The sequence below is a fragment of the Solea senegalensis genome, linkage group LG2, assembly GCF_019176455.1.
Source record: "Solea senegalensis isolate Sse05_10M linkage group LG2, IFAPA_SoseM_1, whole genome shotgun sequence".
Classification (NCBI taxonomy): domain Eukaryota; kingdom Metazoa; phylum Chordata; class Actinopteri; order Pleuronectiformes; family Soleidae; genus Solea; species Solea senegalensis.
Genome location: NC_058022.1, coordinates 10,174,710 through 10,190,893, shown reverse-complemented (window position 1 = coordinate 10,190,893; position 16,184 = coordinate 10,174,710). Strand labels below are relative to the sequence as shown.

The window sequence follows — 16,184 nt, the reverse complement described above, 5'->3', positions numbered from 1 at the left end:
AAAATTAGGGAAGCAGGAAATTGTGGTATCTGTTTATACATTACCAAAAAGCAGAGGGGCTCACCGTGCCGGCAGATCCAGCCGATAGCACAGGCAGACAGAGCAAGGGCATGAGTGCTTCTGTCTCCTTTGGTTGCCATGGTGAGGGAGGAAGTGAAGTGTGTGCAGACGGCCTTTGTAAGTAAAGTAAGAGAAGACTGAATTATGATTCAGCTGGTTGCCCTAACGCTGTGCCCACCGCCAGGTAATAAAGGGTGTTGGTCTTCCTGCACACACTGGGAGGACAATAATCCCCCCATCAGCCACCGTCCTCTGCACAGCAGGTGTGAGACCTCACACTGATCGACTTGTCAGGTCAGTGACCACGTGGAACGACTCGGTTTGATCAGCTTATCGTTACACGCTATATTGTCACCGACTTCAGAGAGCTAGTATTTAGTATTAAGCGTGCGGCGGTTTTGCCGTCCACTAAGAAAAAGGACCAGAGTGGAAATAAGCCCCCTTTATTCAATATTGATTTACATTTTATATAAAAAATTACTTACATTTAGTACATTTCTTCAAAATACAAGCAGCCAAACGACATACAAATCAAATACAAAATTATAAAATTTCTTATATTTATCATCTTCCTTTTTCCCCCGAAGTTAACAGATGTGTTCTATAACAACTCTTAATAGCCTCTTTTTGTAACTGTGGTAAATATCTTCCTCATCTACATATTTCACCCATCTGTTGACATATAACCTAGAAAAATATGGTATTCAGCATCTGTCTCTTCAGTGTACAGTACGGGATCTGGGAGTCTGCTCGGAGAACATTCAAGGTGGGCTTCAATCTCTTTCACCAAAAAGTTAAGTTCATGTGGTGCGTCACTGTAAAAATGGGGTGAACGGAGCTTGAAATCCATGGAAATGGAAAAAAAGACGGGAGACCAATGAAACAAATGTGTGAGAGGGAAAAAAAAAAAAAATCCTCTTGATTATTATTATGGCCTTCGCAGGAAGTCCGGTCAATAGATCCGTCGGGTGCCATGAAAAATAGAGGGACATACTGAAAACCATCAAGTGCAGCGGTCCATATGTCATGTGGCATTGACGGAAAAGAAAAAGAAAAAGCCATAGAAACAACCAATACAGCTCTTCTCTACCATACTTACATATGTCCAGAAAAAACTGAGCCGAACCCTCATCACAATCACGAAAAAGACGGCGTCCATTATTCCACTTAAACTAGAAACATTGATGGATACAAATTTAAGCACTGCATTTTTAAGGTTTTAACTGTGTGCACAAGTGCGTGTGTGTGTGTGACTTATGGTGTTAATAACGTTTTTGCTAATGAGCAGCTTTACCTCAGTGTCATACAGTGTACAGTAATAGCGCTGTATAACTCGTGTTTGACGACATTAGAAAGCAAACGGCGAATGGAAAATAAGACTCTTCAGCACACCAACAAGGACATTATGCTGATGCTAATCTGGTAAAACCTAAAAAAAAAACAAAAAACAAATCTCGTTACCTCCTCCGTATTACACATTTATTCACTGTGGTAAAAAAAATGAAGTACAAAGTGTAAAGTTAGGCTATGCGGCGGTTTCATGAATTGTCCCCTCTAATTTCTTTGGGAGTAGCTCTCTCCTCTCGTCAATACTGATGACTGGCTTCCTGCAATTTTGTCCATCGATATAAATCTTTGCATACACAGGGTTGGAGTAGTTCATTGGCTGTAAAGGAAGGGAAGATGGTGATGGTGATGATGATGATGATGGGAAGACAAAAGAAATCATTATTACATACATACTTTTACAATAGTCAAAGCCTGAAAGCTGCATTAACACATTTTGACCTTCCAACAGAACCTTCTACCTTCTAATTTTGAGTGTGTTTTCATTCTTAGCTCTGTTTGGAGAGAGAGAGAGAGAATACCTGAGTATATTTAGCTCCACTACATTCACCAGCTACTTTCGGGCAGATACAGAGTACAGTCACTATATCGGAAGCGTGTTTGAGTAAAGTGGCTGTCCATGTGTTTGGAAAAGAAGCCGATAAGAGCAGAGTGTGTGAGTCAGTTTGCAAAGCAGGTTTGGACATTTTGTAAGACCCGGCAACTGTTTTTCACAGCACAAGGTCAGTGTGAGGTATTAAATGGAACATTCCCACATTAAAAAGCCAAAAAAGGACTAGACTTTGTTTTCCACTCGGGCTGTGTCAATACAGAAATCATCAGTGAACTAGTTAAGACGAGCATCATGATTATTCAGCGACCTTGGGTTTTGTGAAAGGCGCTTTATAAATCTAAGTTATTATTTTATTATAATAATTATTATTATTAATATTCATTGCCTTTCACTGTGCATTCTGACACTAAAACTCTCACCATGAAGTGAGAACTGTGAAACAAACGACCGAAAAGATTATGCAACAAGACAGCGCTAAGGCTTAGTGTGAGGAAAATCATTTCTGACATATATTTTCATCAGCAGTGATGACAATAATGATTCCCCCAATCATTGAAACGTCAACTTTATGTTATTTATACGGCAGAAAGGCTTTAGTTTTATTTCAAAATGATTAGTGCAGCTTTAAGGAAATTCCTCTGTAATCATCATCATTACGTTTGTATTGTAAAGCAGCGTAAAGAGAACTCATGCATGTCGGAGGATTTGTACTCGGCGAACATGTACATGCACATAAGAACATGCAGAAAGTAGTTACATTATAATTCTAATATTCTATTAAATCTTTTAGAACCACGTTTGCTTTCACTATAAGACTCTAATGAATTCACAGGGTGATGAAGGAAACAGCAGTGGATGACTGTGAATGTTACCTTGGCCTCATTTAAGGTCAATAAATAGAACCGTATCAACCTTTTTTTGTGGTAACTGCACAATAAACACTGCTTGTTTCATTAACTATGATTGTTTTAGCTAATAATTCTTTTGGCTCACACATGAAGTGAAGTTTGTAAAAATCACCTGTCCAGGAATTACCTCCTTGGGCACAGGCTTTGTGCCCAAGGCGCGCGGATCACTGGATTTTACACACCAGCCCTGCAACACAACAAGCACTGTTTGTGTTCATGACGCAAAGGTAAAATCCCTATCAGAGTCTACTGGTATCTTCATAATCAGGGCAGTATGGAATCACAAGACAGAACGGAGAGTGTAGTGGGAATACAGAAGTTAATTTGCGATTCAAGCGCAGCTTGTACGGTGTATGGCCAGATTGGTCTGACAATAGCATATGGCAAAGTTGGCAAGGAAATAAGCAATAGCATTCGGGTCAAAGCTCTAGCAAGTGAGGTAGAAAACATCAGTGAAGGTGTTATGATTCATTTGTAAGTGTTGGTTTGTGGCTGAGAGCCATTACCAGAATAAATTACCAGCCAGAGAAAAAGTTCTATAGATCCATGGCACCAGCACATTCCTAAAATATACAGAACTTGTTGTGTCCCACTGTCACATACAGCTTTGAAACATTTAAATCAACTCCTCATTTCTGTCTTCAATAATTTCTTTTTTTCCTTAATTATGATGGATGTCTTATCATATAGTCGCACAAATAGTTGCTGACAAATTTACAATTGCCACATCTACTTTAAATAGATAGATACGTTATTGTCCTTTTATTAAGAGTGATGTTGAGATCAAAGACATTTAAAAAGACTAAAATAGATACACAGAACATAGAGTGTTTCATTTCCTTTTCATAATGTGACACATTTTCCTGTTAAGGCAAAAAATAATCAATTACTTTCATTCTTTTCTTCATGATAACAGATGATTTATCCCGTTATATCAAACAAAACGTCAAGTCAGTGCCTCAGGAAATCGTGTAGCCTGGCTCAATCTTGTAGTATGGATTGAATCATAATTTTGAACTGACTTTAACCTTTTTAACGCACTGTGTTAGAGAGTTAGCTGCTATGGTACTGTTTTGTGCTGTGTAAAATCAAATTATTGTGTTAGTCATACTAAAAACACACTTTTAAAAATACATGTAAATATGTCAGTCCAACTGAAATTGTATTTCATCAAGACTCCATTCTGAACCTGGCTCGCGGCTAATACTCTGAAATATTAGAAGAAGCTGGTACACAGAAGACACCAGCGACAAAAACACAGCAAAATTCAGCCCATTAAGTGTTTTTGACTGATGAGGAGACCAATGTTATGCTCTGTCAGCTTAAAGAATTGAATATTTCAAAGTTCATGGATGGCAGAAAAACACAAAATGGTCGCTCAACATGCTAACAACTAGCCACAAGCTAAACGGGGATGATTTGCCCCCTGGTGGAGCGGAGGTGGACACACTTATTTCATTAAAGACATTGCCTTCTAGCGCTTGTACAGTTGTAGTTAAGCTACAACTGTAACTCGGTTTGTTCTTAACATTTTTAGCATTAGCTAATATTTCAAAAATCAAACCTTGTGAGGGTCCAGTGTGAAGTTGGGTCTCAGCAGGCTGCCAGCGTCTGCATGGTTGTCATGGTCCACTTCGTACATGTTGTACGACGGGTTCCCAATCTCCACATTTATTCCACCGTTCGTCATGGGCTGCCTCTGGACACGTTTTCCCCTGAGGTAGGAGGAGGCAGCCGTCAGTGCACAATACACACAACATGTGGCGCAGCACTGCACAGCTCTTCCCACTTCCACAAATCAAATCACACGACCAGGAAACACATGTAAAATTATGAGCAGAGACCTAGAGGCCAGAAATGTTCATTATAATTCAAAGATTTCCATTCATCTTTTAAAAAGCACAGTGTCGGATCTCTCATCTCATCGTTTTTTGTTTTTTTTTACCTTTGCTTCCGTCTGCAGATGTAAACACCTCCTACCACCATCACAATCAAGATGACCAGCAGGACCAGAGGCACGATGATAGCTATGCTCCCTGCAGGACACACAGAGGAGAGATGGTGTGAAGTGACGAGAACATGACAGAGAGGAGCTGAGATCAGTTCAGACACTGACACAGAAAATTTGTTCGTTTCTTCTTATTGGGCTAAGATGATGAGAAGACCGTGTCTAACTTCTACAGTGTTGCATGTTAAAAAAGGTAGGTAGGTGAAATGGTAAAATTAGAAAAAAGTAGAGCAGTGAAGAGGAATATTTTCTCTGGAATTAATTCACTATACCTAAGAGACCGCACTAAAATTAACTTAAAGCAGTATCACTAAACCCTCATGGGCCAACAACGAAGATAAACCTGCTAAGCGGTGCCTTTTCTATTTAAATAATGCTAATTAACAAGGTAGGATAGAGTTCAAGACTGGCTGCCAATCAGAATCGAGTCAAACTGCGGTGCAAGGTGCATAAATCTACCTGTAAAAAATGTATGAATGACTAAATGACATTTCGCAATTTACTCATCAACTGAAATGGGACAAACAGTATAAATAGAAAGCTTTTAACTGGAATAAGACACTGTATAAATGAAAAATACTGTATATATAGAGAGGGAGAGAGATAAATTGTAAACGTTTGATAATAAGGCTTCTTGAAATTCCCAGTTCTCACCTCCGCTGGTATTGTCTGATCTGCTGCTTTTAGGGGCGGGCCTCTCGCACTGTGTTCCTGCCCAGTTGGCGGAACATCTGAAGGAGGTCAAAATCGAGTATAAATAAACTCTCATTAGCATGCTTTTCATAGTAGAAAAAGACTGCTGAGAAAACACCTTTGCAAAATGAGCTGCACTACGATGTGACTGTGGCTTACATACACAACATATTATGATTCAGACTTGCTATGAAGGGCTTTGATCAAACACAAACAAAACACCACCTGGAGAGAGAGCAGTATGTATACACATGTTGTGTCCACGGTTTGTGTGAATTTGCATGTTGAATATTCAGCGTGGAAATCAAAGGATGACAGCGGGACAACAACAAGTCGTCATCTCATTTGTGTTTCAATGGACTCTGATGGGCATAATGTATGACCCTTGTTAGAGAAGGTGATATCTGGTGTCACACGACATATGCAGATAGGCCTGTGAAGCATGAGCGATGTGGCGGGTGTGGCTACAGGTTGAGGATCGAGTGAAATAACTTGATATTGCGTGTACTCGAAGAACATCAGACTATCAAACACGTGGCATTATCCACACGGAAAGGGAAGGAAACGATATCAATCTGTGGCAGAAAATGTCTTCATCCACACAAAACGACTCTAAACGCTGTCGTACATACGCCAGGCCTGTATGTGGCGCTACACCAAAAACCAGAGAAGAAGAGCATGCTTTCTAAAGTACACATTAAAATGTATACAATCACAGAAACACATACAGAATGAAGAAAGCCGGAGGAACTAAGGGAAGAAACTAAAAGTAATCATAAAGGGAACAGACTAAAACAATCTCCAAACACAAGAAGGGAAAAAACAACAATAACAAAGATAAGCTACAGCAGATGCAAGTGCAAGAGAGAGAGAGAGAGGTGGGATTACGATATCATCATTGGTTTGGTCTACATGAAAATGCAAGGGCGGTGTTTTGTGATTTTCTCAAGTTGAGGACCCGTTTTCAAGAAATAGCATTTCGGAGGTCCCGAAACATGTTTCCGTGTGGATAAAAATGCCAATAAGATTAAAAAAGAACAAAAAAAACTTTAGCGGATTCACCTAGACATGTCATGTGCACGGCGCCTAAGAACGCAGCCCTTTTACCTAAAGGAAAATGAATCCTCTATTTTCGTAAAAGGAAATGTCAGAGCAACATGACTTTTGAAATTGGGGCGTTTGATCTGCTCTGGGAAGTGTGAACTACAGAGAGACGGTAAAAAAATCTCTGTACCTACATTAAAGGCATCAAAGACAAACACCACTCACAGATGTTTGGCCTACCAAGGTGTACATTATGCCTGACGACTTGTCAGTAACAAACATTCAACTTGCCGTCATGCACAGGTTGCAAATGCACAGTCACAAAGACAAGGTGTCAGGTTTTTGTCCCCCCTCCCCCGCTAGGTTCTGTGTGAGGACTGCATGAGATGCGTGAATGGGTGGCAGTGAGGGGCCGAGTCATGCAGCAACTGATAATGTAATAAGTGCCTTCTCAAAATATGATATTAAAGTTGAGCTGTTAAGTGAAAAAGGTCATGTCTCACAGCGACTGCTGCTAATACCAGCACCATCAATAATAAATGCTGGGTTTCTGTTTCAAGTATTAGGTTCAATCTTATTTGCTTTCTTGCTGAAAGTAACATAGAGAGCCCATTCAGACCTGGTAAAAAAAAGACCTTGGGGACACATGTGGCCACATTCCTGGAGATGCATGAATGCAGTCTATCCTAAGTAAGCGTGGCCATGTGATCTGTGGTAGTTTTCCTGTACATTACGATAATTGCAACTCATATGTTCATTTATTTATTTATTTGGAGCCACTGCCACAATACCAACACTAATTGCCTAAAAAAGTTTAGTTGATGTTACAGCAGCACGACTAGAGCTACTCTTCTCTCTGTCCACACTCACACTGAGACATAGGTCCACTTTACATCTAGCATCAGAATGTGTTTTCTGTGATCAGACGGTGCTTCACCACATGTATTTACACCTGGTATTAACATGGGTCTCCAGTGTCCACATCAAGATCCGATTGCTATCACATCACGGTCATCCCCCCCTTTACGTAACGCTCCCCTCTTCTTCTGCAAAGATCTCCAGCAGCAGACTATAGCATCACATCCTGTGTGTCGCCATAACAACAACAACTTTAGCTGCACGTGAAGTTGCGCTATTGTATGGATTCTTCCTGGCTTTTCAAAGCAAAGTTGACAAGCGGAAAACTGACAAGAGCAGTTTTTTCGCCGCTTTCACGTTAGCTGTGCTCTGAGCCACCAAGATATTTCTGCTCCCAAAGTTGTTGTATGCATCGGAGACTCACTGCATTTACAGATCGGTTCAATGTTCTCACAATGCATCTCAGACCACCTCCCAAAGTGGTTTGGCAGATCGCATAACAATCTTTCCTCAATCCGTCCTCCACCTGTACTTACTAGGCGCTATCCAATTTCAATCCGATCACAGAAAACACATTTTAATGCCAGGTGTCAAGGGAACCACGCGCTCACAGACACGCTGATAGCAGACACTTCTCTACAGCACAGACTTGTTAAGAAAACATGTGGATGTGAGACGAGCGACACATCCAGGATACAATTCTAAAGGCGCAGGTGTGAACACATCACTACGGATATAGTACGATAATACCAGGTCTGAATGGGACAATTATGATTCCTAGCACAGATTGGACCAGTCACAAACATTTATTAAAATCAACAATGGTTGCTGTTGTTGATGTGGGAGGTCTGTTGATTCAACTATTGCTCTGACTGATTGTAGCTCTATTCAGCTGCAAGGTATTCAGAAAAAACAAACAAACACCTGCTGCAGTTTTATGTGGGTGGTGGCCTGTGCTGAACTAGTTTCCTAGAGTATAAAATCTAGTAAAATAATCCAAGTGTACATTTTTTTTTCCCAGCCTATTTCGGACAACTATCCGTTACTTATTACATGATAAGTTGCTACAAGGCAGCACTGTGACAAAGAGCCCATGTTCTGTACTGAGGCTGAAATGGAGCCAGATGGAGTTGGGGTGTGGACAAAAGGGGTGAGTGGGCTCTGAATACAGCTGGAGAGGTGAGAGGGACCTACTTGCAGCGTGGTTTGTTAAGAGCTGTTAATGTGCACATCCCCTCATTCTGACAGAAGTAATCGCAGGGGTTGGCCAGCTCATCACAACGTTGGTTCTTGAACCCTGACGTGCAGCTGCAAAACATTGTGTTGGGAGTGATAAAAGGGCCCAGAGAATGTATATTGTTGAACTGTTGGCTGCTTGATGAATGGAGACCAACACACCTCAAGCAATTTAGCAGCTTCGGTTACAAGACGGAGCACGCCCGTGTTGTGTTTGCATCAACCAATTTAGCAAATACATAATAAGAAAATCAACTTCACTGCTCACCAAGTGAAGAGAACACCTGCAAGGGAAGAGTGTTACACAGCTCTCAACTAATTTATGCACAATTGTGAACATTTATGGTAACTTGATTGTACAAAAACTAAAACAAAAAACACAAATATTTGCACTTGTTTCCACACACTTTGAAGGCTAAGTCCGCAAAAGGACGTTCAGTGGAAACTGTAGAAAATATTGTTCAGTGAAAATCACATCCACCATAAAAAGGAAAACACAAAACCATACTAAAATGTTGGCAGTACCGTTTTTACTGCCGCACACTTGAAGTGACCCATAAACACAGAGACAATACACTATGCTTATATATAATATATAATGAGCCAAAGGTAAACCCCAACCCTGGAGTAAGGTTTTCTGAACAGTACATAAAATTGCTTCATTTGGGTCAATAATTGTTTTGCTTTTGAATTTTTTTCCCCCATCTTAGTGGCATTTACTGAAAGCTCGGGTCCAGGAGGCTAAACAACATTTCAACAGAAGAGACTCTTCAGTTGTCAGGCTGTTGAATGTTAAATTACAATGATATACAGTGTGTATCCACGCTATTGTTTATATATTTCCATGACGGCTGCAGATTTATTGTTCATGATGGGATTGTTGTTATAACAACCACAGGAGGCGGGAAAAGGAGAAGACACCTGCAGCTCCATGCATTCATGTTGCAGTGTGACAATACAGGACTTTGTTGAATCAGCTCAAAGTGTAGAGATTTGTAACTGTGGTGGAGAGTAGAAAAATGTGGGGGAGGAATATTTGTGTCCAAACATATTGCCGAATGTTAACTTTGCAGCAAAAAAATCCACACAGAAAAAACAGCCAAACTCGAACGAAACGGTAACAATACGAGCACACAATATGAGTTCATTTGTGAAAAACAAGTACACCTGTTGAAAGTGAGGTCCAATGAATCTGTCTTACAATCCTGCAAAAACACAAACTAATCAAATAGTTGCTGTTTATCTGAAAATAATATTATAAAAAAAATGGGATAAAATGTCTACACATAGAGCACAATTGTCTATCAGAGACAAATAACATACTTAATAACTTATTTTTTTAAAATAGTACATTTAAATAATCCTCAGTCAGTACCTTTACATGCACAGTTTAATCAGACTATCAGACTTAATCAGACTAAGACAGGATCAATCGGATAAGCAGAGTTGCAGAGTTATTTATTGGCCGTGTACATATGACTCTGCCTCCGTAGGTGGCGCTGTATCTCTCTATAAGCTAGTGCGCATTGAATCAGTTTCCTCTGAAAAACAGCGTTGCTAATCGTGATACAAATTAGATAGAGCATGGCTCTTGTGGTTGCTGTGTTGTACGAAGAAAGACGCCACCGTTTTGGTGCATGCGCAGAACGCATTGTCTGATTCCAGTCCGGCTAAACGTATGCAGGAGCAATCAGACTATGCATTGCGTTATCCAGGTATGTTAGTCCGACTTAGGCCAGCTCGACTGTAGTCGGACTAACTTGTTTACGCGACATTAAGAAATCCGAATTACTGTCTCAGTCCGACTAAAATCAGACTTTTAAGATGCATGTGAACGCACTGAGTGACAAACAGTAAAGACTGGAAAGTTTACCTTGGCTGTTTTCACTGCAGCACTGATGTAGGGATTTTTTTTTTGTTTTTTTTTCAATCTGTTTCAGGACTTTGATGCAAAAATTATCATTACAATTGGAGCAACTTTGCCCTGCGAGGTTGACACTCCGGAAAAGCATGATGAAATCTACTTTACTCTGAGTATTGAGGTCAAACATTATGATTTCTTGACACCGACGTATCCATCATCTCGCACAATCCCTGTTCTTTGCAGCAAATAATAAACCACATTATCAAGACCAGTTAACCTCATTGAAAAAGATGGGATCATTTGCATAGAAATTGATTCTCTCCCCTGGAATTTGTGATAGAGGATCCCCAATTTCATTTTAACTACAGTGGACAATGGACAGTTAGATAAATACAGCGCTGGCTTTTGAAATGAATTTCCAATTTCCTCCTTGGAGAGAGTTTAACACAGCAATGCATGTGATTACAGCTGAGGTGGTATTAATCTTTGGGAAGCCCTTTTGAGTACAAGGTTTTTGCCACTGAGATTCATGGCATGTTCAACCACAGACACACACCTCATCTCCTTCTTTCAGAGAGAAAATTTCTAAAAACCTAGTACTGACGAGAGTCAGAGAGGGCTGACATCAGCTCTTAACTGCAAGAAGGAACAGTGTGATATGCTCAAATGACAGGCTTTGGAAGAGTTTAAAATGCTCCTCTTTTTTTTTTTTTGTCAGACTAAAAACCTTAAGCCACACTGAGGTGTCACAGCACAAGATGGTGTACCAGCACTCAGCCCCCTGCTGTGCCACAGCGCTCACACAGTGACATCAAAACTTCCCTCAACTCAGAGATTTCTTTGGCGAGGACGTGTGTGTTGTACTGTTCTTGAAGCAGGGAAATGGTACCCCGTGATGATTTCCTGTCTCTGCTTGTAAGGCCAGGTTCACTGGGGCACAGAGCCAGCATTTAAATGTAAACCTTAGGAGTGTGAATAATAGGTGAGAAACATTCTTTTTTTTTTCTCCCTCCCCCCCACTTTCCTTCACCCATTAAGCAGTGACTTACTGACAGAAAGGCAGGTTGGTGTCGGGGTCCAGGTGACAGGTGCCTCCATTGTAGCAATAACCATCACACAGCTGGCAGCTCGGTGCTATTCTGCCATTTGTGCAACTGCGGGGCGAGGAAGAAATGGATGTAAGTGACAGAGAGCGGAAACAAAGCTACGATTTTACAAGAAGCGAAAATGACTCAGTCGCCGTTTTGTCAAATACGTGCATATTTCACTGACATTACCAGATCCTCAAGAGAGAATTGAGATATAATCAACATGAATTCACACAGCCATCCAGTCTAAGAAAAAAAAGAAGACCTCAAGCTTCGCATTACACCAAAGGAAGAAGAGTGACTAGAATTGTGATTAGACACCGAGCACTTACTTGCAAACCACATCCCCCGTCTCCTCATTAATGAGGCACGGCGCGCCGTGGCATCTGAGGCATTTGTCCACCTCGCACTTGTTTCCCTCAAACCTGGCAGGACACACACACTCCACATAGCCACTGCTAGACAGTGTGCAGGCCTTGGAGTTCACACAGTAGTGATGACAGATGTCTGAAAAGACGGGGAGGTTTGTCAGGAGAAACTGGCAGCAATTGTACACGTCTTTGCATTCAAAGGCTTAATTATCTACATCAAATGACATCCAAGCAACAGGAAAAGAGATATTAACCCTTGGGCAAGCAAGAGCAGAGGAAATACTAATGATGTGCAGTTGTTTTCCCACAAACCCATTATGTCAAAGTATTGCAAACAAAAATATATCTTCCGCATAGAAACACCCAAAGGTTATTTGATGGCAGTATTTTGATTTTGTTCATCTATAAATAGCAGGGAAAAGTGATGTTTGTGGAAAGGAAATACCTTTGGGAACTGTTTTTGTTCCACACTCAGTGTGTGAACTTTAAAATACTTAGTTCTGTAGATTTTATGCGGAATAACTGAATTCAAATCAGGCTCTTTGTTGTGTTGCGGTTGCTCATGCAGCTATTGAAGGGCTAACGTCATTCATATGAAGGCACAAAATTATGATAATCGTTGTTTGTTCTGCTTGCTGCCACCAACTCGTGGACGCAGCACTTACGGTAAAGACAGCGGTCCCCGGTATATTCAGCCATACAGCGGCACACTGGCTGGTTCCCCTGAGTGATGTCACATGTTCCTCCATTTAAGCAGTAGTTGTCGCAAATCCTTCTCTCACAAAAAGGCCCTGAGAAGCCAACATTACATCGGCAGGTGGGCTTACCTGGACCAAAATAAGCAAATAAAAACAGGAAAATGAGGAGCGAAAAAAAGCACAACACACAGAGCGTTTACTTTGAAATAACCGTAGCTTATTATGTTTATTGCAGACAATAAATGTGCTGCTTGAGCGATGTTTGCTAACAGCTACATGGGCCAGCTGTTCCATGAAATGGCTGAACCAGTAAAGTTTTATTTTAGACTCTTATATATTTGGGTGACAATCTGTCAGGCACAGTTACATGTTCAGTCAAATAATTGGGTCAGACTCAAGGCAGAGATCCACTATTCCATCCATCATTTTAGACACATATTCATGTGAGATGACCACAAATTCACACCGGTGGAGAGTAGTGAGGTGCACTTCTTTTTAGTTACATCCTCCAGAAGTTCTTCTATTCTTACACATTTTACGTTCCATAGTAAAGACATTTACCAGCTAGGGTGTCTATCCATAACTTGTTGAACCTGATACATGCAAATTAACTGACTGTGGTCTAAAAATATGCATCACTTTATAATAAACCATTTATGCTTATTTGTAATGAATACGGAAACTCATCACGCCCATTTCCTTCCGTCATCCTTCAAATAAAAGTGCCGTAGTCGTCTATAAACAACTACTTATTGAACCACCAAGCAGATACAGAGTGACTTTAAAGTTCATTTGGGAATTGTTTCTGGAAATCAGTTTCCATCTCACCGTCTTCCACCCTCCTTCTAGTTCTGTTTTGGTCTCCACCATCTCCTGAAGGAATATGTGGCTCATTAGCTGCTAAATGCCCCGCCGTGTTCACCAGCTAACTGCTACCCTTGTCTGTGTGTGCTGTGCCATTTGGTTCAGGGCTGTACATGGGTGTCTATAGCCGCTTTTTTATTGAAAATACCCACCTGCTGTAGGAGATGAACCAAAGCAGAACATTAAAAAACTAAAATATGACACGGAAATCCTGCAGAACTGCAGAGGCAGATGATAATTCTCTTCATAAGGAAGACAGCCAAGGCATATCCGTACTATAAAAGGAAACCGATCCAAATGTAAACAGAGAGCTTTCAGCCCAGGGATCAGCTCCACTTTTTACACAATGGCCACACTAAATCTACCTGAACCTAAAATCTCATGCTCTATTTGCTCCATTTTGGCCTTTGTTGTAGACATGACCCTGACCTATAAAAGCGTCCCACTTGTTACTTTGAGCAAAACAGAACCTTACTCTATACACTAGTATTGGGGTAGAATGTTATGTGTTGTTACTATAAGTGATACCTTATCGGCAGGTAGAGTTATTTCAGTCAGCTTCCTATATTCCTTTTCAAACTCTCCCCAAGACAAGCCTTTATTCACGGCAGATATTTCAGAGTAGTGCACATGTAAATAATAAAAGGAATGTGCTGTGTTCCTTTCACCTGCTTTCACTGTGTAGTTGTGGTATTGTGCGAGCTGGCTCACTCTTATGCTTGTAATGAATTGAGTATCGCAGATGCTGACAACTAAGTTGCCATGGATACAGGTCTTGCCATGTAGGTCACACTACACTTCTTGGTAATTTTACACTCCACAATTCTGTGGCAGGGATAGTCTGGGTTTGAAATGTCCAAGAGACAATCATGCTCCCTCCAGCCATCGTTGTGTTAAATCAATGAATGCTGGAGTTTTAAATGTTCTGTACGTGCAGCGAAAGAACAGCTCACGGCCACTGATCTGCCCACTTTTGTTTTCCGTTTCTGTAAAACTCAAGTGAACACTCGTCATGCATGATGCTATTCTTGAAGTAAGACACATTGTTTCTGGAACGTTGCAAATGTAAGCTCGCTACAGATTTGCATCCAGAAACATTTTGCAGCAAAAAAGACGGTCTTTTAGCCGCTTGTAATTATACCGTAATTATGAGTTCGGGCTCACTGAGGTTAAGAATGGTCAGATTTAGTCACAATCATAGGTGTAGAGCTGCCAAAGTACACTGTGATGATGCTCCACCACTTTTTTCTCCACATGAGAAAATGCAATTTTCATAGTTTTTGAAATTGTTAAAAAAAAAAAACGGCACTTTAAAATGTAATCATCCCTGCAAGAGAATGCCATATACAAAAGAATGAATTACAGACATAAGTTGCTGGTATACTGGTAGCCTTTGAGTGGGAACGCTGCCGTAAATCATTCACTGTATATAACATGCCAGATTACTCTTTTAATTATTACCAAGAAAAATTGGTTATAACGCCTGCTGAAAATATTTTCATATCATAGTCTCAAGGTCACCAATATGAGGGACCCAGATACCGTCTTTTGCAGACTCAGGCCGATAAATCATTGAAAATTATTACGCGATGACAGAGCATTTTCAGTGCCGCTTTATTTAGCCTTCACGGCACTCGGTTCAGTGGTGCAGCAATTGTATGCATTAAAAATCGCGTCACGTGATGCCACTTTCATTGTGACTCAGTGAGCGAGAGACGAGAGACATGAACTAAGAGGAATAAGTGTACAAAGGCAGGGAGTTGGATATGGGGGGGAAAAAAGAAACAAATCTGTTGAAGCAGATCAGTTGTTGTGATGTGCTGAGACTGTTTATTATAAAAGTAACTTGCCAAACGGTGCGGTCACACTGATATAAGACCTGTAAATGTCACATTTTTTGTACACACTGGGTTTGAAGGGACAATTTAGGTTCATACTCAAATATAACAACTATCATTAAGGTGGACAAAGGCACATATTTTGTTTTATAAAATAATAATAACAAAAAAAAAAAACATCTCTAGCAGATTATTAGTGGATTCCTGTTCCATCTGGTGACTGGATAATGTTCTTTTTTACTACATTCCCTCTTACTTGACAACATCCTGGAAAGTAAATGTGGAAATAGGAAGTGCCATAATGATGGCAAAATTCAATTTCTTCTATAAAGAATGCAGTTATCAAATAAAAAAATCCCCTCTTTCAACTTCAGAATATTGAGTTAGTATGAATGAACGGTGAAAGGAGAATCTGGGGTGAAACAAGTTTCAAGAGTCCTGTAATGAAGCAGACAGCGGCTTTGCTGGATGGGGAAATCTTTTACTGATTTACTTGTAGGGTTACTTTGGGTCAGTAGTAATAGTGGTTTTCTGCTATCACTTTCCCCAAATGGCACTAACCTAACACAAAGTAAAAGAGGTGAAATCAAAGTATAAAAAAAAAACATTTTGTGTATTTAGCATTGACTGTTTTGTTTAAGCTTGAGCAAATGTATGGGGGTGTGTTTCACTTATACTGCTCATTAGAGCTGAATTGTAGGAAAAAAGGACACATTTTCTGTCTTTCATTATTTAACAACACAGCATAAAATGT

The 16,184-nt window shown here is 40.4% G+C and overlaps 1 protein-coding gene across 1 annotated transcript in view; it reads right to left on the bottom strand.

The window, feature by feature from the left end:
* Nucleotides 1–487: 487 nt before the first annotated feature.
* The window catches only part of lrp1bb (low density lipoprotein receptor-related protein 1Bb), a 231,062-nt gene continuing 215,365 nt past the window's right edge, over nucleotides 488–16,184 (bottom strand). The window contains exons 83-91 of the mRNA XM_044016058.1: nucleotides 12,696–12,857; nucleotides 11,992–12,166; nucleotides 11,621–11,725; nucleotides 8,666–8,779; nucleotides 5,531–5,607; nucleotides 4,814–4,904; nucleotides 4,433–4,583; nucleotides 2,981–3,055; nucleotides 488–1,726 (exon numbers count right to left, since the gene is read on the bottom strand). Of these exons, the coding sequence (XP_043871993.1) occupies nucleotides 1,586–1,726; nucleotides 2,981–3,055; nucleotides 4,433–4,583; nucleotides 4,814–4,904; nucleotides 5,531–5,607; nucleotides 8,666–8,779; nucleotides 11,621–11,725; nucleotides 11,992–12,166; nucleotides 12,696–12,857 (1,091 nt within the window). The 3' untranslated portion in view covers nucleotides 488–1,585. The remainder of the gene's footprint in view (nucleotides 1,727–2,980; nucleotides 3,056–4,432; nucleotides 4,584–4,813; nucleotides 4,905–5,530; nucleotides 5,608–8,665; nucleotides 8,780–11,620; nucleotides 11,726–11,991; nucleotides 12,167–12,695; nucleotides 12,858–16,184) is intronic.